At 41.1% G+C, this 22,871-nt stretch overlaps 1 protein-coding gene across 2 annotated transcripts in view; it reads right to left on the bottom strand.

Annotated features, from left to right (window-relative positions):
* Positions 1–6,835: 6,835 nt before the first annotated feature.
* The window catches only part of lcor (ligand dependent nuclear receptor corepressor), a 69,950-nt gene continuing 53,914 nt past the window's right edge, over positions 6,836–22,871 (bottom strand). For both annotated transcript variants that reach the window (XM_061829726.1, XM_061829727.1), the window contains 2 exons: positions 17,401–17,476; positions 6,836–14,047 (listed from right to left, as the gene is read on the bottom strand). In XM_061829726.1, coding sequence (XP_061685710.1) covers positions 12,877–14,047; positions 17,401–17,476 — 1,247 coding nt within the window. In that variant the 3' untranslated portion in view covers positions 6,836–12,876. The remainder of the gene's footprint in view (positions 14,048–17,400; positions 17,477–22,871) is intronic.

The following is a 22,871-nucleotide window of genomic DNA, read 5'->3' as shown; positions in this document are numbered from 1 at the left end:
AAGTGTACAAACCGAAAAAGTCGTGACTAGTAAAAGGAGCCGCTAGCACGCGATGGCTAAGCCGCTTTTGTGAAACTTTGTGAAGCCGGAGGACATTCTTAAGATTCAGGAAAAAAAAATGGATGATCAAAAGGTAGAATGAAACCAAAAACAGAACAGAATCAGAACAAAAAAAAGAGAGGTTCTTCGTTGCTTTCGACTCGTGAGCAACATCGCAATGCTAACAAAAGTGGAGTTTAATGTAATAGTGATGTAATCTGACATTCTGATTTTTCAAATCTCCATCATGTTCCAACAACAAAATCAGCTGCGAGGTCCGACTCTGTTTTCCCGAAGCGTACAAACCGGAAGAAGAAAACTGATTGCAAAAGAGCTAAAAGAACAAAAAAATGTAGCGCCTAGCAGATTGTTTCCGACAACATTCTGACGTTCTCTTTCCGGCAAAAAGGGACGACGGTGGCGTTTTTTTAACTTTTTATTTTTATTTACACTGGCATGCAAAAATATCGCAGAACCTTTGCTCGGCGTGGTCCGACAGTATTAAAACCACACAAATGACGGGAATAAAACAACGTACGCTCGGCCTGAGGAAAAAAAGAGGCTCCGAGGGTAAAGCCTTTTTTATGTACAAGCGTCCTCAAGTGCCCTTGTGTGACGTCATAAAAACGGAAAGCCCCGACTACCCGAGAGTTTTCAAGAAGGAGAAACTAGCGAGCGGACACCGAGACGTGAACGTGCTGCGCGGAACTGTCGGAATGTTTTCCCTGAATCATCACCGGAAAAGGCGCCGCCCTCTCCCGCTTCAAGATAAAACTTTATTCTTCAGACATTATACATTTGCTATGTACATTGTGTGTGTCACGTGTGTATGTTCGAGGTTAGTTGTGTTTACATTCACTTGACGGAGATCAAGAGGTATAGCGTACGCCAGGAGGAATGTGCACTTTCAATCCCAAACACGGCGAGCGGGAATATAATAATCTCTGTTACAGGAACAACTGCGGCAATGAGGACGTCGACGGTACGAAGGGGAAGAGACGAGGGGAGGAAAAAGAGCAGAATGGATTGCGTAATGGAAGGAGGAGGGGAGGGGGAACAATCATCTTGTTTCATCTCGAAAATCGGGATTTTTCCGTTTGTCAGGATGATGCTTTTGAGGCTTTTCGTTCAGTTACTATACCAGACAAACCGAAAATACGCTACCATACATCCCCCTAAAACCTTTACCCTAAACCTTATCCCTACCCCTACACCCTACCCTTACAACAAGCCCCTCGATCCCAAACTCTTATGGTAACAAGTCCCGAAGCCAAACTTCCTCTTTTGAAATCTCCTGCCAAATATTTGGCAGGCAATTAATTGTCTGAAGAAGCCCAACGTCGGGAAAAATTGTAGGGAGATTTCTTCTTTCATTTGTTATTCATTATTAATGCTCTTCTCTTAGAATGCAGAAACACTTACAGGTACGTGCCAAAAGATTTGAAAACTGAGAGAATGTCCATTTATTCCAACAATTTGTTTCACAAAGCGAAACTTGTACTTCACCACACACAAAGTGAAATGTTTCAAGCCTTTGTTTCAATTTCAATGAGACCAAAATAAATAAAGAAATCCAGTTTCTACAAAATTGGAATAGCTCATGTGACCAACAAAAATGGATTTTAAACAGAAATGTTGGCCTTCTGAAAAAGTCTCTTAAAGTAATAGGCCCTCAATACTTTGTTGGGCCTCCTTTTGCATCAAGTAGAGCATGAAGGCACCATCCTCAGTCCACTCCTTATGACGCTATGCCAGATTTGTGACTCACACACCGTAGCTTGACAACCCTCTCAAGGCCACACTCATCCCAGTCACAGTTTCCCTTTCTTCTCAACTCTGTTAATGTACTTTCTTTAAAACTTCCTTCCCTCCTCACCGAGGGTTCCAGTTCTGGTTTTCTGCAGAATTGTCAAGTCGTCTTCCCCATGATTGTGAACCCTACTAAGTCAGACCGAGACCGTTTAAAGGCTGAGTAAAAACCCTCCAGGGGTTTTATGACACTTAGATGACAAGAATGGGACACAGGAAGCTTCCAGTACAATGTTGCACTTTGCCATAATATTCCAATTTTGTCCAATTACCAGATTTGCTTTTTTTTTTGTTGTTGTTGTATTTTTGCCATAGTCATCAAAAGTGACACAAAGGTATGATATATTCCACTTTGTGTGTGGTGAACAATACAATACACTCCATGCATATACTCCAGCAATACAAAACAATCCAAGTTTCACTTTTTGGAACAAATGATACAAATATTTAAAGGACCTTAAGGTCGTCTTTGGGGGGATTTTAGGCCCAGTACACACATAAAGACAAATGAGCTGTTTTTGTCCCAATATCGCCCCCTCTCAATGAAGCAATCAATTGTCTTATAATATTTACCGATAAGACTACCCATAGGTCTCAGGAGTATCAATTCTGGATTTGACTCAATTTTAGGGACTGAAACAAGTCGAGGCCGACAAGCTGACTTGTTTACTATTGTGTGCAGAAAGGGAAAGCCACCTTCTCCTGAGCAAAAACTCTGTGAACTGCGACGCCAAACGTAATGGAGCCAACAAACAAAGAAAAAACAGAGCAGTCAAAGTAAAACAAGCACGTGTTACCCATTTTATTTGGAATTTTTATGTGTGTACCAGGCCTTAGCTTAAGTACAGAAAAGAAAAGCTCAAGAGCGAGTCATACAAGACTAGTTGAGATTCTCCCACCTGAACTTTTTTCTCACCTATTCAGTTGTTTTTTCTTCCAATACTTTTTTTTTTGTTTGCTTGCGGGCACACACAAACACAAAACTCACTAAGAGGTTCCCAAATGTCACTCCTTATGTCTTCGGAAGCAGCTCTCTGAATGTAAGACATTTGGGAATCTTTTCATGAGGCGAGGTGAAATCTGACGTATGGATGTGTACAATCGCGGCTGTTCATAAAGCACTGAGTTTTTGGCTGGAAAACAACAAAAAAATGGAAAAAAAAAACATGACGCTAGAAGCCAAAAGTCTTTTCAGCAATACGCTAAAAGAGTAAAGTGGAAAATTCTGGATAAGATCGGCAGTGACAGACGACATCAAACTTTCATGGAATATTGGCGGTTGGTTCTGTACGGTTCATCAGAGATGTCAATCAAAAAAGCCTCTGTGAAAATACCAGAGAAGTAAAATGGCGGAAAGGGATGGATGGTTAAATATATAAAAAGGTTTCAGGAAAAAAAAAAGGTCCAGAGGAAGTGGACCTTTCCTGAGTGACAAAACACAATCGTGAGAGCACCGACAGGCATATTGGAGTGGAATAATGTGGAAGGGTTTCCATGGCAATGCATTCAGAGACCATTTTTTTTTCCCAGGTGGGCTAGTTCCATCTTCCCCTAAGTGTGTACTTCTACAGCTTTGGATTGCTATCGACAAAGTGACTCTGGACGTCGTAGCATTGGTCTGTGACGTGACATTTTACGCCGCTATCTAGTCCCTCTGGATTGTGGGGGGGAATTGTAAGCACCTCGCCCATACCCTTTAACAGGCTCCAACCCTAGTTCTAATTGAACAATGTAAAAACCGAACCAAACCCAAGCCTTGCCCTAACCTGAATCCAACCCTAAACTAGGAGTTAAAACCGAACCAAAGTATTAAACTTAAAACTAACAGTGACTAATGCAGCCATTCAGGATGATGACATTCAAAATGTAACCCTGAATCAAAACTGTCTACCCCATAAAGCTGTAACAATTGAGTCAATTGTTTTAAGCCTGATTCAGACTTTTTTAAAAAAATCACACAAGACTGATTTCAACCCGAATAAAATGTAAGAACGAGTGTCAGCTTCAGTCAGATTGTATCTTGTACAATCAAAACGCAGTTACCACTGGACTTTCCAATCGGTGAGACTTTTCTCAATTATAGCTGAGAAGCAATTTTTTTTAGAAATGGTTTGCTTTGATGCAAAAATTTGAAATGCACACCACATACACCTGCGCAGCTTGTGTGGAACAGCAACAACTCCTTAGCTTGAACACGAAACCAAACCATAGTCTTTGCACATTAATCTCCAAACCCAAACCCAGAGTGGGTCAAAAAAGTCTACACACCTATGTTCAAATGCCAGGTTTTTGTCCATTCATCCATTTTTTGAGATGCGTATCCTCTCTAACAAAGTTTGCAGATGGCAACAAGGTGATTTGTAATTTAATTTGGCGCTAAAACATCCATTCATCCATTTTCTGAGCCGCTTATACTCAGAAGGGCCGCAGGAGTACTGGAGCCTATCCCAGCTATATTTGGGGGGAGGCATTGGCACACCCTGAATTGGTTGCCAGCCAATCGCGGGGCACATAAGCAAACAACCATTTGCACTCATTGGGGCAATTTTGGGTCTTCAAAAAAACTACCATACATGCTTTTATGATGTGAGAGGAAACTGGACTACCAGGAGAAACCCCACGCAAGAACGGGGAGAACATGCAGACGCCACACGGTGCCGCGCCAAGTTTATGTGGTATTAACAAATGAGCAACAGATTTTACTCATCAATTTCTCCACGATTAATACGACTTGGAACGTATAACTCAAATGAAAGAAAAAAATGGTATGTGTGGGGGTTGGGGGGAGCAAAATAAACAACTGAGATAATGTGGTTACCCAAATATTTCAACCTTGGCTTCAATGGACCTTAAAAAAGAACCTCACAAACATAAAATGTGTTACGTCTGATGAAACCAAGGTAAAACCTTTTGTCTATACAGTAATTCCAAAAGGTATGTTTGGAGCAAACGTAACACTGTTCATCACCAACTAAAATCATCATCCGACACTGAAACATTGTGGTGGCAGCACCATGTTTGGGGCTGTTTTTCTCCAGCTGGAATTGGGGCTTTCGTCAAGGTGGAGGGGATTATGAACAGTTCCAATAAGCAGTCAGCGGATTCGTCAGAGACATTCTAAATTGTGGCACGTTTGTGTTGACGGCCATTGAACATAAACTTGAATGTGATTCAGTCTGAAAACAGCTATATCACAGTTATAAGAAGGTGTGCACATTTGCGCAACCATATAGTCTGAATTATTTACGTTTACTTCCCTTCTTAAAATTGTCAAAATATTTCTTTCAATTGAGTTGTGCAAGTTCCAGGTCACATTATTGGTAGAAAAAATTCAGAGAAATGCTTTGAAAAAGATCTAGCTTGGTCAGAATTGTTTTATATACCAAAAACTCGGCATTTGTACACGGCTGTGTCGACTTTTTATACGTTCTTCTCAGAACTTGGCCAAAGCCGTCATTCCCAAGAGGCGTTTGTCCTTTTAAGCTCTGCATTTAGCTTACTCAAATGTTCACTCAATCGCTTTGACATTTTCCCGAGCGTCCACCCAGGTTTGAAAGGTTCTATTAACTCTAAATAAACCTTGCTATTAAGATGGCGTAAAAGGTTGGATGGATCTATATGGCAAAAAGACCAAAACGGCGCTAGGCGTTGGGAAAAGTCAAGTTGTTGCCAAATCTACACATGGTAAAAATCTGTAAGCGACTGAGATGGTTAAGTTCTAAGATGAGTTTGAAAATGTATGAAAAGTATGTATATTTAAGGTTTGTCCTATGAATACAATTTTCCAATGTACGGTATATCGTGGGTCATCCTTTGCATTTCTGCAACATTAACCCATTCATGGGCAGGGTGGCAATTTTTTTGCCTTATTGAGATAAAAGTCTCCCAACAGGACACAATCAAGGAAATAACACTTCTGTTTCGTTTATGGTTAAGTTATATGATAACTTTACTAATTTAGAATCCCGTCCCAAAAATGGGACGCTGCCCGCAAGAGGGTACTTGGGATTTCTTAGTAGATCGTCCCAAAAAACATAATCAGAATCAGACTAAAACACTTAAATATTTTGATAAGGATATAATGCGTGAAAATCATGATGTCGCAAAAATGGGACGCTGCCCACGAATGGGTTAAAAAAAAAAAAAAAAAAAAAAAAAGTAAAGCGATGGTTTCTTTGTTTAGGTATACAGGCAAGTCCAAAATTTTAGTTTTGTGTTTTGAGTGTTGTACCACATTGTGCCACAACATGCCGGGCAGCAATGAGGTCTATTGGAAATGATGAGATTTCAAATTTCTCATTTTAAGCTTTATATTTACCGTCATATCGCCGCTCATTTCCATTAACACGTCTTTAGCATTTCACATTATGTTAGCATTCAGTAAGTGGACTTTCGCAAAATGGTTTAGTTCAATATTTTGGTGTTTTAATGTGTATTTGATGAGCTCGAGTTTGTTGCGTCAGTTTTACAGTGAACTTCAACTCAGAAAACAGCTTGAAGCAAGCATGCTTCGACTCTTATTTGAAAAACTATGAATCTTATTTCCTCAAAGTGATGTTAAACAGCCTCTCATTTCTGGAAATGAAAAGAATGAGAACAGGCGCTCCGCAATACATTTTTTCAAAAAGCGTGTTCAAGTAAGTTTGTGTCTTGAATTTGAATGACTTTAAATCATGTGGAAGGGGTAAACCCCATACTGTATATACAAAAAGTCAATCTTCCTATTTTTACCTATTCTCGGCTGGAAACTACCACAAGTGTCCGATTTGGAAAAAAAAAATGTTTTTGATAATAGATGCTCAATGTCCACTTTTGGCAATTGTGGGAATAAGAAGCAGGAAGAAAAAGATGTTCACAGAGGCATTGTCGACAACCCGAGGAAACACGCCCACCACCTTCTTCGAATCTAGACGCGCAATTAAACGTCTGAATCCGCCCACTCAACATATGGCTACCTGACAAGTGTGTGCATGTGTGTGTGTGTGTGTGTAAGTGTGCGCTAGAGGGAACACGACAGTACGTATTCACAGAAAACCTGACTTTTAAAACTTGGGTAAAGAACTTTTTTTTTCCCCTCAAGGGTAGAAGGAAAACAACATCGACTAGAAGGGTCTCTTAAAAAGGACTAAAAATCTGGAAAGTGGCGGCACTAAAAGTCCTGATTCTTCATGGTTCATGTGTTGCTATTGTACAATCAACTGCTTTGATAAAGTAGTCAGACCTGAGGTATCCACGACAACCACAAGAGGAAATGACCACAACAGGCGTGGACAAGATGGCAGCGGCCAACGTGGCATCTGTGAGGTTTGTAGTTTTTTTTTTCTTTTCTGGCAGTCTTGGAGACAAAAACATCTAAATGATCGGACCAAACATCTACGACATAAACGCATCACGTTTTCCCGCCTCGCGTCCTGTCTCCGATTCCTTCGGTGAGAAAGTCCGGGCAACAAAAAACTGAGTTAGTTTTCGTCACCCCTGGAAGGTAGTGAACCTGACAACTGAAACCCAAAAACTTTTTTAGGTGTCCCGCTGGGATCTGCTGCGACTTCTCTAAGGTTGTCTCGTGAGTGTGTTTGTGTGTGAAAGAATAAAGAAAGACGAGGTAGGGTGGCAAATATTGGTCAGTCAGACACTGAACGCCTCACCCCCAGCAAGAGGGAGGAGACTTGAAAAAAAGAAACAAGAAAAAAAAAAAAAAAAAAAACAGTGCTAGCGTAGGGAAAAATATGTTTCCCGTCACTTGGATACAGCTAAGTACGAGGCACAGCAAAGTCCTTCTTGTGAGATTGAGGTATAACGTGTGATCCATATATCATCTTTCATACTCTATTCATATCATCTTTAAATACGTCCATCTGCTTCAGGTAGTTACATATGTGCGCCGCTTTTTTTTTCCGACTGACTAATATTGCTGCCCTCATCCCGCTGGCTGCATCCTGAGACATTTACAGTATTGAAGGCTACCGTTCTCTTCTACATTCAACATGAGAGCCAGCGTGTTGTGTACAAATACATTGATCCTGCTATCATATAGTGTGTCACTTAGTGTGAGGGGGACATTGCTGTTATGACCTTGGAGAGTCAAAAACCAAGGCGGGGCGACAGCAAAAGAAATGGCATGCACCCCCCCAGTCCAGCGGGCTCTTGAAACGCTTGAGTGCTCACGGCAGCGTTAAGGAACAAGGGGGCCTCCCCAATAGCAATTAACAGTCAACAGCCGCAAAGTTTTTTGTTTGTTTATTTTTTAGAATTGACGAAGAACAGTGCTTTTTTTTCTTGGATAAGGTAGTATATTTAGGGTTTTATTTTTTTCACTGACACTTTTGCTAACTATTATTAATATATTTACAGCTCTGGACAAAATTAAGAGACCACTTCAAAATGATCGTTTTTTTCAAATATTGACAACTCCCAAAATTCCAAATACAAGTATTATTTAGAGCTTTTTTTTTTTGCATTAAATGAAGAATGGCCAAAATAGCAAATAATGCCAACACGTTTTTATTCCGGAGCTGTGTTAAGATGTAATTATTCAATTTAGACACCTTATTTCATCTGCCTTTGTTGTGTTAGACAATCAGGTATTTCCTTGACATTGTATAGTTTATTTTTTCAATTTTCAGTTTTTGTACATTTGCACAATTATCCTTATAAAACTAAGTGGTTTTACCGTAATTTCCAGCCTATATGCCGCAACGTTTTTCACATGCTTTCAATCCTGCATTTTATGCGGTGATGGGGCTGTTTTGCGGATTTTTTCTAACAGCAGCAAGGGGGCACTCGAGTGGAAAAGGTAAGCGTGAGACCAGTGGAATATATGTGCGAGGAACTGACTTTTATCGGTATGTTTTTTTTTGAACCGGCCCTGTTAGCGCTGTGCTAGCGTAAGCGTTGCGCTAGTGTGTTGGTGTTGTGTTACTGCCATGTGTCAGTGATTTTTACCGGTATGTTTTTTTTATCCGCCCTGTTAACCCCATGCTAGCGTGTTTCTGCTGTGTTAATGCCGCCTTTCAGTGATTTAGGTATGTTTTTTTTTTTTAACCAGCTCTGTTAGTGCTGTGCTACCATGTTGCTACTGTGTAGCTGCTGCGGCTGTTTTTTTTTTGTTTTTTACCGGTATGTTTTTTTTTTTTTTTAACCAGGCCTGTTCATGCTACCGTGTTGTTGCTATGTCAAGATAAGCTAAGGTATCAAAACTTTGAAAACTATTTCTGTGTACCATCTTTCTTTGTAAATATCTCGTGTTTCAATGCTGGTTTCAATGTGAGCACTTGCGGCTTTTACACAAGTGCGGCTTATGTATGTACCAAATGGTATGGTTCCTTAACATATGTACTGCGTGAGGTTTATAATCCGGTGCGCGCTTAGGCCGGAAATTACGGTATATGTGGTTGCACAACAAATGTTTTTTCCGCATTTCTGTTGCAGTAATGTCTTCAATCAAAATGAAGTGGTAAGTGCTACTAGTTTGTTCACGCAAAACTCTGTGCAAAAGTGCCAATTATATTGTTTGATTTTTTTTAAAACAAATTCAAGTGCTGCATCCTAAAAACAAAATGGATGGCTATTTGTTTCGTAGCTGTGATTGGTCCCGAGTCAGAACCTTTTTTTTTCTTTTTAGACACTTTTAATGCTCGGCATTGTTCAAAGTGTGGATGCATTTCATGCAGGATGTCTTTTCCCCTTGGCCACGCATACCCGCCAATCAGGCCACGAGGGATTGTATGAAACAGCTAACAAGCGCTGCTAATTAAATAAGTATCCAATGGGCCCCAGACCGCGTCCTATCATGAATAATCAGCACCAAACTAAAGTGGTGCATGCCATTTTCAAGGAAAACAATCAAATAAATACATGTACATTACAAGTAGACGAGTGAATTGTCAGGGTCAAAAGAGCTCTCTCACCAGGCAAGCATGCAGAGCAAACAACATTTAGCAAAACAAAACAAAAAAAAAAAAAAGCTATCAAACTAAAGTGTAGTACGGCACTCCAGACATTACTGCGACCACAACATAGATATGACTTGCACACAAAATACTATTTCGTGTGCTTATCATTCATATCATTCCGCATGATGAAGCTGTGGACCTCTCGCTAAGCAATGCAGCATATCTTTGCTAAAAACTGCAAAATTTCCTCGAAAAGAAAGCATCACCTTTCAAGAAAAGATAAGCTCCATTTGCTTACCCAATTGTCCAGGAATCATATCAATATTATTCATTTGCAAAGTATATTTTACCTTATTTTTGCCAATGATGAGTATTTTGTGTACACATTATTTATATACTTATATTATATACTTTGTTTGACCTCATTCCCACACAAATTTGTTGCCTGGGCAAGCAAATGGCACGCACATTAGTAATAGAAACAAAATGTCCTCTCACTTTGTGGCCACAAATTAGTATTTTGTGTGCACAAATTGATTTTTTTTTTTTTTTTTTTGCACACATATCTATATTGTGGCCAGGGTTAAACTCTTTCCCTTATATCATGTCTGGGGCTCTGTACAAAAGACAGCAAAAAAAAGATTTTTTTTCTTTTCTTCCGTCTTCTGAGTGATATTTTTTCGGCCTCTTTGTCAGCGTGGAGCTGGGAAAAAACACTTCATTCCCCCTCCCCAGTGGGAGGCAGATGTAAGTGATGTCTCGGTGCGCTAAAGCTAGCACCGCGGCTCCCCCCAAGCCCCCCTCCCCCATCTACCAGATAAAAGCTAGGCTACATGCGCAACCTAGTGTCTAATATGTCCCAAAGTGCTCTATGATGTGTATTAGTAGTAGGATAGTTGGGAGTGTTGTGGTGTTTTTTCGTTTTTTTTTTTTTTTGGGTTGGGGGAGTTGCGGCACAATGCAGTGTATTAGCTAAGCTAGCCCCCTGCACCACTTGTTTTTGCTAAATAGTCTCGTTTGAAAGCCACGTCTCAGTTACACCCTGAGTTCATAACCAGCAGAAAAGAAACAATTGGCTTTTCGTAATAATTTATAATATATTAAATTTGACTATCAACTAAGCCCCCCACTCCCACTGCATATGAATCCCCCCTCCCAGCCCCATTATAAATGCACATTATCGTAGTAAACTGCCTTTAAAACTTGAAATTGGATGGAGGGCAACTCGATTAACTGAGCTTGATTAGAAGAGAAAAAGGAAAAGAGGAGAAAAAAACATCAGCAAAATGTCCTGGTTTAGACGAGGCTAGTTAGCTAGCTCAAGCTGTTCGCCAAGGCCCCGCTAAAACATAAGCATAGGAGCGGGGTCTCATCGAGTGGATGGCAGCCGAGCTTCAAGCCATCTTAAATGGCCGAAACTGAGACAGCCTTCCACGGTCAGACACCGATGAAGGTCCATGAGGTAGCGCCACCGTCGCTACAGCTGATCCGCATTCAGATCTGGAGGCAGCGGCGTCGGCGGGCCCTCCCGACCCGGCTTGTGAGACGGACCGTAATAAGTGCATGATGCGAGGGGCAACAATGCCGAGGTAACCTGGTCCGCCAGAGCGCCGGACCCAAAGTGTAGTGCAAAAGAAAGCAAAACCAAAAAAATAAAAATAAAATAAAGGAGGAAAAAAATGATCTCACCAGTCAGTAGTTTGTCACAAAACTCACAAACATGCATCCCTGAATGACTTCTTGTTGTGTCTTCTTGTTCCCCGCAAATCTCGCCGGGACATTGTGGGCAGGAAAGAAAGGTCTTGCAGTTAAAGCATCATGGCTACCTGGCAGGCGGATTCCGATTCACAACCCTGATGAGGAATCTTGACGGCGTTGATTCAGATGTACACTAAATAGTCATTCACCAATTTTTTTTAAACTGTAAACCCCTCCCACACACACCTTTTTGTCCTTCTGCCCAAATTGGAGTGTTCCCAAGTGACTGCATTCATAAGTGGCAAGGTTCCAGGTTCCCGAGAAGCTGTGGGAGGCAAGGTGTGTTGGATTTAAAGGTTTTACGGGCCGAGGATGAGGGTTGCAAAATTCTGGAAATTTTCAAAGTTGGAAACACTCCATGGGAATTAAGGGGAATTTATGGGACTAAATCAGGATATTACAATAGATCCTAACTCAGACATATTTTCGTATAATCCTGACTAAAACAACCAAATAATATGCAATTACAGCACAAGTGCCCCGACTCACAGGTTTTTCTAGTTTCCATATTTCCAAGCTTCGGATATACCGCTACTCAAGTGACCTATCCATCAATCCATTTTATGTATCGCTTATCCTTACTAGGGTCGCAAAAGTGCTGGAGTCTATCCCAGGTATATTTGAGCAAGTGGCAGGGTACACCCTGAACTGGGAGCCATCCAATTGCAGGGCACATAGAAAGAAACTCACGCTCACACTTACGGGAAATTTAAAGTCTCCAATCAACCTACCATGCATGTTTTTGGCATCTGGGAGTAAACCAGAGCGCCTGAAAAAAAACCACGCAAGCACGGGGAGAACATGCAAACTCCACACAGGTGAAGCCGGATTTAAACCTGGGTCTACAGCGCTGTGTGCTAACCAGTCATCCACCATACCGCCTCAAGTGAAGTGGGGCAGGGGGAGGGGTGGGGAGCAAATGGACCATTTAAACTCTTGCATGTGGATAAGAAACACTATCAATTTTGCGTGGATCTCTGGTCATAACAAACAAAACATGTATATATGCTCAAATATGATGTCTTTTCACTGAATTACCCTGAATTCGCAGTTAATTCCCATGGAAAAGAAACATTTCCAAAGTTCCCCAATTTAACTTTCCATCCAAATACTCCAAAAACTTTCCATTTAATAATTGGAAATTTTTCCACTCCTTTTGCACACTAGTGGGGGTTTGCCGCATGCTTGAGAAGATTTCTTAAAATTGTCGTTGTTTGTCTTAGGTACAAAAGTCTCAAGAAAAATGATTCCAATTAGTGTTTTTTTTTCTCAGAGAAACTTTGTTTTCATCCCTGCGTTTGTGCTCGGCCAGGATACTGCAAAGGAAATTGGCACAAAAAAAGCCCCGTGGTTCTGGAGGTGTCTAGTGAGGTTGCTTTTAATCGACAGGTTCCATCTCTTCCTTGACGTCCACCTTTAGCTCAGCAGGCCTGAGGGAGGGGGGTGTGGCAGCAGCATCGTTGCGCGGGGTGATGGCAGGCGTACTCTCCACGTCACCGGGGAACTCCGCGCCGCCCACCTCCATTTTCATCATCAGCTTGAGCTTCTTCTTTGGGGGATTCTTCAGGGTACCCATACGCTCCTTGACTTTGTACTCCAGAGTACTGTGCGGGATGCCATACATGTTCTGCGCCTTGGAGACGCTCATCTTGCCACTCATCACCACGGCGATGGCCTCCTCCAAGATTTCGCTGTTGTACTGCCGATAGCGCCCCCTCTTCTTCCGCGGTTGCTTGGAGTTGGGGTCCCCCTCCACATCCGAGGTGGAATATGCTGGCCCGGAGGCGGAGTGTTCCAGGTCAGCAGTCCAGTATTCCGCCGCGCCGTCCAGCAGGCTTCCCAAGCTCCCGCCCCGCCGGTTCTGCTTGGGCAGGATGGCTCTCAGCTTCCGGCTCAAAGCGTTCTCACTGAGTCCACTACCACCTCCAGGTCCAATTCCGCCAAAACCATACAGCTCAGAGGCAGAGGAGTCCCAAGAGAGATCCATGCCCCGAACCTGTGGGATCTTCAGGTCAACGGGAGGTGACTGGTCCCGCTTGGCGTTATGGTGGTGATTCTGGGCCTTAGAGACCTGATTGTGGTTGTGAATCAGTGAATTCTTGAAGGAGAAGGCTCCGTGGTGGTTGTGGTGGTTCTCTAGGAACGTAGGTAGGTCTTTGAGGTCTCCAAGGGCTCCACTCAGGGCCCCACTGGTCTGCTTCACCTTCATGAGGCTCTCCAGATGGGCCTTGGTGCCCCAGTAGGATGAGGAGCCCTTTTGGCCCGGCAGGGAGTGCGACTGACCGCGATTGAAGAGGCCGGCCGACTCGAGGCTGGCCAATGACAGCGCAGCAGGCTGACACAGGAGGCGGTGCTTCTGGGTGAGCAACTCCTCCTTGATGCGCAGTGAGCGTGCTAGCGGCGGCTTAAAGGAGTTGATCAAGTTTTCCCGCAGGCCGTCTTGAAAGCTTTGCGGCAGCATGGCGTCGTCCTCATACTCATCCGGCACAGAGTGGTCCACCTTTACAGAATGGTCCACCTTCACAGAATGGTCCATCCTCAAGGGGTGCCTGTGTGGAAAGAAACACCCAGTGAGAAGTCTCAGATAACTCAGTCTTGGACCATGTCAACAACAACTTGTGAATGAAGTCAAAGGACCGAAGGATGAACAGACAGGCAGAAAGATAGAGCGATAGGGAGAGAAATCACTCCAGCCCTACATCCAATATAAAATATTGATCTGCATATTCAGGGCCATCAATAAGCTCATCCCTCCCATAACTTGCAGACCTTCTTGCTATCCCCCTCTTGCAGATCTTCATTCTCCATCCACCTCACCATCCCTTCCGCCCATAGTCCAGGGTGGGGAACAAAGCCTTCAGCCACTCTGCTACCCTTCTTTGGAACTCACTGCCATCGGACCTCCGAAAGGCAGTCATTAAATCCAAACTCAAGACACACCTGTTCCAGAAAGCCTACTCACTTTAACATTTCCTATATCATGTGCCATTTTCATATGCCAAGTTTTACGTTTTGTTATTTTTATTGCAATCCTTGAATGGTTTTAACTGGCTTGAAAAAGATAAAATGACTATTATTATTATAGATGGACAGACAGATCAATAGATAAATAAAAGTCCATTTAATTTCATGGGTCAAAAACACAGAAACCTTTTTGGATGCATTTCCTTAATGGTAACGATAACTTCCATAGAAAATGACCACAAAAGTGGGTCAGGAACAAAGCCGTTCCTGTCCCAATACTTTTGTCCATTAAGTCTTTTTGGTTTTTTTAAATTATATGTTAAATGAACAAATAGCATTGCGGCAGCATCTTAATCTGTCTGCGGCAAGATGAAAGATGCAAAGTGCTTCCACTTAAGTGCTGCCTGGTCGTCATGGCAACAGCAGTAGAGGAAAAAAACAGGGGGAAGTGGTAGAAGAGGAGTAAAAGAAAGAAGAAAAGGAAGAAGAGGAGGAAGAAGAGGAAGGCCACTCTCACAGCTTAAGGGATCTTTATACTCTCACACTTGCGTGGCCGACGGCGCCCGCACTGCATCACGTGACCGACGTATTGGGCCGCGCAGCCCCTCTGCGACACTTGAAGAGCACACGGCAAAAATTGTTACTGCGCCTAGCATGCTGCGGAGATTATCTCTCGTGATTGGTCCGTTTCAGTCACATGCTGTGATGATGTACTCAGCATTCCTCTCGGTTCCTCACATGCCACCTGGGCCACCACCTTCTTGATCGATTTTGCACTATAATTAAACGTATCATCTGGTCATCTAGGTCCATTTGTTCTAGCAGACACACACACCGCCCCATTTTTTCCTGATTATAGAAATTAATGTAAAACGGCTACCAGAAAAGACCCAAAAGTGCAGAAGAAACTCCACCTCTACAGAGCAAAGAAAAAGTTATGAAAAGCCTGAGAGAGTGTGCACACTTACACAACCACATTATTTTAGTCAGTACTTTGCATTTTCAATGTTGCAAATATTTAAGATGAGTTACACAGGTTGTACGCCGTATTAATGGTTGAAAAAGTCTTTTTTTTTCCCCACACAAAACTCTGGCATTTGATTAGCACTGCGACGACTTTTTATATCCACTGCACATGCTTTACGGTTGCAGATGTTGCGCTGCAATATTATCCAATAAACATGATTTAATTCACAAATTGTAGACATGACCAGGAGTCATGGTCACGTACCCTTTGACAACTAACAATAAAAAACTCTTTGAACAGATTTTGTGTTTTAAATGAGCCGTCAAAGAAGTCAGTGTACTAAAGAAAACTATAAAATGCTAATTTACTATGGTCCTGTAATTGTTTATTAAAGGACTGGACAATTATATGACTGTGATTTGAGATGCCAATAAATTTCCCATTGATCCAGGTGATCAGTTGAGTGCAGATTTCCTCACTCTAACATGGTGGAAATGTAAGACATAATAAGCCAATCAGAGTTATCCTTTCCCTGCACCACCCCCGTTGGCAAATTGTGGGAGTAAACAGAAGCCACGCCTGCTAGCCTGGCCCGCGCCATCGTGAATTAGAAATTCCCTGTTTGACTGGAAAAATGCTATTAACTGGCTGAGCGCTAGGAATGTCGGCACCCTGGAAAATAGTCAACGCTGTTTTTGTTTGTTTGTTTTAAGTACCACCCAAGTTATTATGCGGAAAGTTGTCTTCGTTATCCCAGAGGGGATTTGTATCGTCTACCTACAAAAATACTTAGCATTTCAAACTACTGCACTGTTATATTTGTGATATATTCTGACATTTGCGTCACTGTTGGGTGAAAATGTTATTTTTTTTAATCTGTTATTTTATTTGTATTTTCTATTTAATGTCCACTATAGCTTATTTCCATGAATATATCTTTAATTTGTAATACCCACATTGGAGTGAAGTTTAAATTGTTACATTATATTTAATGTGTAAAATGGCATATTTCAATGTATTTCTAATAATTCATCCAATATGTTGTTGGTTCAGACAACAGCCAATCAACCCGTTGAGTGAAGGAGTGTGCATGGGGGGAGTAGTAATCCACCCATGAGTGAATATTTCATGAGCAAATCATTAGAGAATTCCATTTGGACTCCACGCCTTAGGGGGGCCTTCAGGGGTCCAAATGACCCCTGAAGACCCAAGGCTGGATCGTGACTCCTGTCCTTATGGCCTGCACTGCATTTGGAAGCAGGAAGTTTGAAAAGCAACCTGCTCATCAAAGTGGAAGAGAATATCAGCGAGTGTTGCAATGTACAGTGTTACCCTAAATGCACCACCACTTGTTTGGTTTTTATTGTGTTATGTTGGAAATTCTAACATTTGTGACGCGCAACACATATAGATGGGCTACGATGTGCCTCGCAAACACTGCCTTGAACCCTGATTTTAACTTTGAAACCATAATCAAGCCTTCAAGCCATAATATAAAAACCCTAACATTGGTTGAAACCCCAATTTGAAACACAAATAGCAGGGTGAAAACTGTCTTGAAACCCTAATCCTTATTTACAACTTCACACCTAAATTTGAAGGCTATTTTGAAACTCTAATCTGGACTAGAAACCCTACATTGAAACCGAAACTCTTGTTAAACATCATCCCGGGTTTCTAATATTAACTTGAAACCATTACCTGTGACTTGAAACCCTAAACCAGGCTTGGAACATTGATTTCCAACCAAGTCTTGAGTTGAAACCCCAATTTGAAAACCAAACCGTTGTTTAAAATTTAACAAGGGCTTAAAAACCCAACCTTGAAACTGACCCTAACCCTGGCTTGTGTGTGATTGAGAGAACGGTAAGCACTTCCTGCATGCAGCCAAAAGTCAAGGCTTTGATTGACAGGCAGAGGTGACACAGTGTTTCATTTTGTTTTGATTGCCAGGTATGACGTGTGTCTTACCCTTTGAGTCCGTGTGGTGAGGAGAAGCTCGGTTTATTACTCTGGTTCTTCTTAGTTGATAGGTCTAGAACGCCATCTGAACAAAAGACAAAAATAAATCCCATTACCAATTATAATCAATATATTTTTGCCCTATAGCCTTGCAACTGTGACTGATGTAGCATTTTCGTATGAAACCCATGTATAATTTAATCAAATTCTGCATCAATTTATTTCAACCATGACGTGAGGTAAAGATAAAAGCGCAATCAAAAACCAAAAATTAAAATGGTGTTGATCATTTGCATTTACATTCTCTAATAAGGTTTGTGATGTATATTATTCGGATGTCATAGTGTCAGATTATCATTTTATTCTTCCATGTTTTTATTTTTATGCTTCAGACTAAGGCTAAATGACTTGGAGTGACTCCCACTGTTTGACCATGTGAAAAGTCCAATGTTTGGGCTATTTAGACCTCCATAGAGTGACTCTCTCATATGCACTCAGTATAAAAGTGTCAATTTCATTTCAATAAACACCATGGTTTTGTCATACGAGTGTCCAGGAAAGGCCCCTCTGACAGGTACTTCTGTTTGACCCAGTTTTGTATCTGCTTTATTCATATATGGCTAAGATCGCCCACTTGAGTCTGATCGGTCGCCTCCGTGTAGAAGACCCACTTGTGAGAGCACACGTGTTTGATATGTCAAAAGTGGTGGCTCAGCAGTGGAGAGGTAAGTGCGGATCTTCACTAGTGATATAGATAAGATTGAGAAATTCAAATCACCTTATTTCAGGCTTGTCGGAAGAAAAACATCTGTGATACAGAAAATCCGTGAATGATTTCAATTCATATTTCATGTTTACTGAGGCACCATAGAACCAATATCAAATCCTAAATACTAGAAAAACTTGGTTTGATAAACAAAATTAGGGACAGTGAATGAAGATAGGCTTCCAGGTTGGCACAAATGTCCTAACTGAGACTCTTTCAAAGAGTCTTCATCTTTTCCCACTGGGCTGCTCCTCCTGACTGATTCGACAAGAATGCACATCCTATTAACCAAGATTTTTACTTTTTTTTTAAAGATGAAAGTGTGGCATTTATTAGTTTTTAAAAGTTCATACAGTTTCGTAATCCTGCTTCGAGGGGGGACAGCGTATCTATGGCTACGCAGTTACGTTTGTCGCTGGCTGGCTTTTAGGTCATTGATATCCACATCTACACTAATCACTTGGCAGCTCATTAGTGGAGTCAAGTCCATAAGAGGCAGCAATAGCCAGGAGCCTTCAATTAGTCTATCACTCAATCAATCAATCAATCAATCAATCAGTCAGTCCACACTTTGTGAACCATCATTTAGTGGTGGTGGGGAGAAAACTGAGACTGAGACTGGCAGCACCAGATTTAACTTTTGCTGGAAATATGCGAAAAGCATCGAATATTACTGCAAGTTACTTTCTTGTACAATGTTGTTTTAACTTTTACCATTAACAATGATCTTTTTATTCTTGCACTATGATGCCAATCATCAAAGTTAGTTTTTTTATATTTTTTTCATTTTATACAAATATAATTTAAAAATCTGTTTTGACCCATATCTGTAATGAAATTAAATTAAAAGAATAAATGCAAATAATACAAAAAGAAAATTAATTAAAAAACTGAAAAAGAAAGCATATAAAAAGATGAAAAATGGTGAATGAAAAATAAAATACTGAATATTGAATTAAAGCATAATGAAGGAGATTGGATTTTTTTATCCATCCATCCATCCATTTTCTGAACCGCTCAGTTTCATGGGGGTCGCAGGTGTGCTGGAGCCAATCCCAGCTGTCAATGGACAGGAGGCGGGGCGCAGCCTGAACTGGTTGCCAGACAATCGCAGGGCACATAGAGACAACCAGCCACACTCACAATTACACCAAGGGGCAATTTAGAGTGTCTAATTAAAGTTGCATGTTTTTGGGATGTGGGAGGAAACCGGAATGCCCGAAGAAAACCCACGGAGCCACGGGTAGAACATGCAAACTCCACACAGGCGGGACCGGGATCAACCGGGTCCTCAGAACTGTGAGGCCAACACTTTACCAGGTGAAGCACCATGCCTCCAAAATAAAAAACAATCATGATGAATTAAATGAAGAAATCTTGAATAAAAATAAAACATGGAGTTAAAAATAAATACATTGATAACATACATGCATTAATTATGCAACAATGTAACTGTATATACCTGTGTGTGTGTGTGTGTGTGTGTGTGTATATATATATATATATATATATAACATTTTGTAATAATAACTTTGAAATGTATAAGTATAGAAAAAAAATTAAATGGAAAACAAAAAAATACAAAATAATAACATTAAGAATGAAAAAGAATATAGAAAAGAGTGAGGAAAATAAAAACTGCCCTGAGAGAGGCAATAAATTGAAATATTGACGTTTGTTTTTGTATGTACTTTAAGTGGTGTGATGTATTTAATGAGCATGCTGTTTTCCTTTTTGTGTTCAGCATTTGTAATAATCCCAAAAGTGCATCTGACCCACACAGACGGCCAGGCAAGCAGCCCTTAAATGCGCCATAGAGCACAGAGCATATGCAATGCTTACCTTCATGCTCAGTTTTTAGAATTTAATTGCAACAACAACAACAAAAACAACGAGACATCAGCCAGGAAAACAAAACTTGGGTGCAAATGGGTCTTTCATATGGAAAATGACCGGAAGCATACTCCCAAAATGATTGAAAAGTGGCTTGAGGATAATGAAGTCAATGTCTTAGAGTGGCCATCACAAAACCCTGATCGGATCTCATTGAAAATTTGTGGGCAGATCTGAAAAGGCGTGTGCGTGCATGGCAACCAACAAACCTGACTCAGCTCCACCAGTTCTGTTGGGAGGATTGGGCCAGAATTCGAGTATATGACTGTCAGAAGGTTGTGGAAGGTTACCCAAAATGTTTGACCCAGGTTATGCAGTTTAAAGGAAATGCTACTCAATACTAAGGAAATCTATGTGAACATTTGGCCCTGAATAAAATAATATAAAATTCTCCTTATTGTGGCTTTCAACAAAATAGAATATACATATTTGTTTTTTTTTATCCTCACTGACCTGAAACAGGAGAGGTTTAGTCTGATTTTACTTCAGACAGTGAGACAAAAAATGAAATGCGTGTTTTTGCACAGTGTACAATATGTAAATGCTGGCTTCATCTGTATATAAACTCAGACCTTGACTTCCTGGTTACTTGACTTACATTTTTATCGCGATACCACTGTCATTTAGATGTTTTGGGTTTTTTTTTTTATCCTCACTGACCTGAAACAGGAGAGGTTTAGTCTGATTTTACTTCAGACAGTGAGACAAAAAATGAAATGCGTGTTTTTGCACAGTGTACAATATGTAAATGCTGGCTTCATCTGTATATAAACTCAGACCTTGACTTCCTGGTTACTTGACTTACATTTTTATCGCGATACCACTGTCATTTAGATGTTTTGGGTTTTTTTTTCGTTTTGTGTTGGAAGGAAAATTTTGAGTTCTACGCACAAGATGGTATGGCAGCAAACTTTAAAAACTAGTGACAATTTAGGAGAGAGTGAATAATTCAAAATGCTGTGTTTGATCAAGCTGTTTATTACGACTCCCACTTTAAATAAACAGTAAAACTAAACACAAAGACCATTACGCATTGTGTATTTAACCAACCACAGAATTGAAAGTCTGTTCACTTAATAACATACAATACAAAATGCCATAGATGGGCTATCTAACCTTGTTGATGGGGTAGTTCTAACCCTTTGAACGGAAAACAAACTGCGCAGAAACAGTGGAAAGAGAAAATATCATAGGACTCACAAGCATATATGAATTTTTTGTGCTCTGTGAAAAAAATACTTATATTACCACAGGTTAGTTCCGACAGTCTTCTTGATGTTACAACTAAGTGAAAGATATCTGTCTGTATTTTATTGTGCCCTGGTTGCCAAGGTTTTCACATTGGAGGGAGAGACACTCAATTTAGGCGTTAAATCATGGCGCATTGACTGTTTAATTCTTGAGATTAAATTTAATTATCACTGTATGTTTTAAATACAGAAGTAGAATGCTGTATAATTTTTCTTATTTAAAAAAAACTTATAAAAGTTTTGTTGGTTTTTTTTGTTTTGTTTTTTGGTGGGGCTGGGCGAACTGGACCAGATCTTTTATTTCAACAGAGAAAGAAGATTTTTCATATGTGTGTGTCATATGTGAGATGCACGCCTACATTTTTACAATTACAGTCATGAGAAAAGCTGAATAAGCAGCTCATTCTCTGCTCACATTACACATAATAACTTTATTGGTATTAAAATCAAACATTAATGACATATTAAAAAAATTATATCTTTATAATTCAAACATTCCTGGCAGCATGATGGCAGACGGGAAAGCCCAAATTGTTTTTTGTTTTTTTTTAAAGGGAGGAAGCTTACTCAGTGCTAAGCTAAGCCGCTTCCCAAAAGCTGCTCTTAGAACCAGGAATCTTAACGAGGGCGGGTGGCGGTCACACTGTGGGGGTGGGGGTGGTAGGTTATGTGGTCCAACGGTCATGGGGATGTGGGCATGCGTGTGTCCGTTTGATATAGTGGTACCTCAACTTACGAAGTCTCCACTAACGAAAAATACAGGTTACGAAAAGCCTTCCCCGGAAAATTTTGGTCTCGAGTTACGAAAGGTTTACAGGATACAAAAGGGAAAAAATGACACTGGATTCCACCGAACGTAGACGTCCTGTACTGTATTTTGGTTTGAAAGTGGAGTGGTGGGGTTTCTCTCCCATTGGATACCGCTGGAGCATCTTGGTGACATCACATTGGCTCGGAGGGAAGTCAATCTTTAGCCATGATGCAAATCCTGTCTTTGGGTTTGTGTGGGGCGATAGAGCTACTCTACCATTGGCTAGCGCGTAGCATCTTCCTGGCATCGCATCCCTCCATTGGCTAGGAGGGACGTCAATCTTTACCTGTGATGAACTTCCCGTATCTTCGTCACCGAATCCATTGTCTTACACTCGCGCACACTCGTACTATACAACTTCTTCTCGGATTTAGTCATCTTTTTTCACCATGGGCCCCGAGAAATTGATGTTCAGTGCCAGTGAGAAGAAGACGAGTTGTTTTGTCCATCAAATCAAAAAAAGAAATCGTGGAGATCTATGGAAAAGGCATGCGTGCAGATGGCCTCATGCTATTGCCGCTCCACGGGATTTTGAGGGGTTTGAAGTGGAGGTTGAACCTGAAGTTGAGGAAATTGTTTCGCTGGGAAAGGCTAAGGACATCGACGAGTTGGTTCAGGAGCACGACAAGGATCTTTTGACGTTCAGGAGCACTACTTGAGCGAAAGGAGTTGGAGGCAATGCAACACATGGCAATGCAGGAGCCGTTTGCGGCGTAGTGGAGGATGCAGCCACTCTTTCATCACCCAGAATAAAAGAAGT

The sequence above is a fragment of the Syngnathoides biaculeatus genome, chromosome 9 (assembly GCF_019802595.1).
Source record: "Syngnathoides biaculeatus isolate LvHL_M chromosome 9, ASM1980259v1, whole genome shotgun sequence".
Classification (NCBI taxonomy): Eukaryota; Metazoa; Chordata; class Actinopteri; order Syngnathiformes; family Syngnathidae; genus Syngnathoides; species Syngnathoides biaculeatus.
The sequence above is the reverse complement of the archived record's forward strand: the minus strand, read 5'-3'. Positions and strand labels throughout refer to the sequence as shown.